The sequence below is a fragment of the Triticum aestivum genome, chromosome 4D, assembly GCF_018294505.1.
Source record: "Triticum aestivum cultivar Chinese Spring chromosome 4D, IWGSC CS RefSeq v2.1, whole genome shotgun sequence".
In the NCBI taxonomy this organism is placed as follows: Eukaryota; Viridiplantae; Streptophyta; class Magnoliopsida; order Poales; family Poaceae; genus Triticum; species Triticum aestivum.
Genome location: NC_057805.1, coordinates 472104499 through 472107187, shown reverse-complemented (window position 1 = coordinate 472107187; position 2689 = coordinate 472104499). Strand labels below are relative to the sequence as shown.

Below are 2689 nucleotides of genomic sequence, written 5' to 3'. Positions count from 1 at the left end.
AGAGGTTGCTTTTGGAATTAAGGGTGCCCTTGAAGAGTAGCCATCCAAAAATCTTGAGCCGCTTATTTGGGGATCTTTTATTCCTATCATGCGGCCTTTTCAAAGCCATTGATGCAGCTTTCAGTTTTACCAAGTGTATTTACTGTTCGTGTTTGTATAAGTTTTTTCAATCTACTACTCCCTCTGTCTCAAAATATAAAAACGTTTTTGACACTAGTGTAATGTTAAAAACGTTCTTATATTGTGGGACAGAGGGAGTAGTATAATTTGTTTAATCAATCAATCGATGAATTCAGATGGCAGTTAGAACAAATTTGTTCAAGAAAAATATTTTGTGCGTATTTCATCGGTACAATGAATCCCTATCCCCGAGCAGTGTGTTTCAGTCTGAAACCTGTACGTCCCCCCATTGGCGTGCCCTCTGACCATTTTGTCGCAACGAAGTGATACACGCCAAAATGTTACGATCAGCTAGCAGTGGCAGGACTCAGGTACCAGGAGAATGTAGGGACGGCTGCTTGGATTGCAACTTTTTACACCATCGATTAAACCTAGAGACCGTTATTTTTGTACTGTACTACGAGTAGTAACATTTACTTCCTCCCTCCATGCATGGTGGGAGGTCCATTCATCAGGCAATTCACCCTTCTCATCAAATTCCGCCATTGCTGACCTCCCTCCCTGCCCTTCTTGTCCGCTAGCTAGGCTAAGGTAGCTAGCCAGTAGAAAGTAAGTACGCGCTGTCGCTGCATGGACAGTGACACCTTCTTACTTTTTACAGTAACTCTGGAGATCAAAACCCTCGGCGCCACTGCTGCACCAGCCGAAGTTGAGGTTGGAGACGTGCTCCTCGGAGAAGAAGGCTGAGCTGCCGTCGTTGACGATCGCGTCCGAGCCGGCCAGCCATTCCTCCGTGAAGCCGTAGCCGCCGGACCTGCTCGCGTCGTACGGGTACGCTCCGGGCCATTTGGGCTCCAGCATGGGCAGGGACGAGCAGCCCGTGGTGGCCGCGGCGGCCGACGCCGAGTCCAGGAACGACGCGCCGAACCCCATGAACCCCTGCTGCTCGAAGACCGCGCTGGAGTACGGCGACGCCTCGTCGTTGAACACCGCGCTCGAGTCGCTGTCCGAGGAGCCGTCCTTGCAGACCGCCGCGCCTACCATCGTCGCCTGCTGCAGGCGCTCCTCCGCGGCGTCGACATTGCCGGCGGCCTCCGCCTTCACCGCCGTCTCCGGCTTGGTGGACAGCTTCTCCCTCAGCTCATGTATCTGAACGCGTGACGCAGAGCACAGATAAGTACAACAATCAAACGACGTGGCCGCGCCTGACAAACAGCTAGCGGCAACAATGGAGTGGAGCACGTACCTCGGCGGCGAGGGCGTCCTTGTCGCGGCGGAGCGCGTCGCAGTCGGCGCGGAGCGCGTCGTGGCGGGCGCGGAGGGCGTTGAAGTCGCGCTCGAGCTGCTTGGTCTTCCAGCGGGCGCGGCGGTTCTGGAACCAGACGGCGACCTGGCGCGGGTGCAGGCCGAGGTCGCGGGCGATGCGGGCCTTGCGCTCCGGGTCCAGCTTGTTGTCCGTCTCGAAGCTGCGCTCCAGCGCGCGCACCTGCTCCAGGGCCAGCCGCCGCTTCTTGCCGCCCAGCCCGCACGACATGGCGCGCTCCTCCTCCTCCTCCTCCTCGTCGGCCTCCGCCAGCTCGGGCTCGTCGTGCTCCATGTACGCCGCCAGCAGGTTCTCCTTCTCAGCGAACGCCAGCTTCTCCCCTGCAACGCAATATGCCAGCATGGTTAGCTTCGTGTCCGTCTCTTCCTAGTCCTCACACACACATGATCCTTTAAGAATCACTTGTGTTCCATAATTGCCTTAGATCACAAAATGCTTCCAAATGCAAGGTGACTGCATAGATACGTACTGTTGGAGCATAGAGTGAGCAGGAATGCTCATGCCAATTTCGATCGCTCGACGCAAATGGAATATGTGGTAGATGCAAGTAAGCTCCATATATGTCAAAAGGGCACATACTTTCGGATGCGCTACTAAAATTTAAGCTCAAAAGCGATGATGGTACATATAAACATCAAGCTAGCAACAAGTACACCAAAAACAGAGGGAGATCTCAGCTGTAATACCTGGCTCTGGCGATTCTTGGCTGCGGGTCGGCCTCTTGATCTGCCGCTTCATCCGCAGCTCGAGGAGGAGAGAGGCGGTTCCAAACTGGAAATGGGGACTGTTCTAGTTATGATCGATGTGGGGGATAGAGGAGCTGCAGAGCGCACTGCTTCTGTTTCGCGGCGGCCAATGGCCTCTGCCCTGCTCCGGGTGTCGTGATCGCAGAGACGATCTGGATGGGGGCGAGGACGGACGGAGGAGAGGGGAGGCGGGCAGGGGTGAGGTCACTCGCTGCAGCAGCAATCAACTGATGCAAGAGCCCATGGGGTGGCGTATAAATAAAAGCGGGGAGCTAGCCTGGCCGGGCGCTCCGGTTGGACAGCGCCGAGATATCATGTGGCAGAGGTTTTTGTATCATTCATGTGTTGGCACTTGGTGTCGACAGCTTGGCCCGGCTATTCGGTGCGTCGGGATCAGTTCATGTCCTTGCAGCATTTACATTTACCGCGCACATTGTCCATGACAATTGTCAAATAAGTCTTTCATACGTGGAATTCCTAAAGCACAACGAAATAAAAC

General features: G+C 54.8%; 1 protein-coding gene across 1 annotated transcript; it reads right to left on the bottom strand.

Moving 5' to 3' along the window:
* Nucleotides 1-492: 492 nt before the first annotated feature.
* Nucleotides 493-2446, bottom strand: LOC123098723 (homeobox-leucine zipper protein HOX13). Its single transcript, XM_044520788.1, has 3 exons — nucleotides 2131-2446; nucleotides 1367-1764; nucleotides 493-1269 (listed from the first exon to the last, which is right to left on the bottom strand). The coding sequence occupies exons 1-3, from the start codon at nucleotides 2180-2182 to the stop codon at nucleotides 769-771; spliced, it is 951 nt and encodes a 316-aa protein (XP_044376723.1). The 5' UTR covers nucleotides 2183-2446; the 3' UTR covers nucleotides 493-768.
* Nucleotides 2447-2689: the final 243 nt, after the last annotated feature.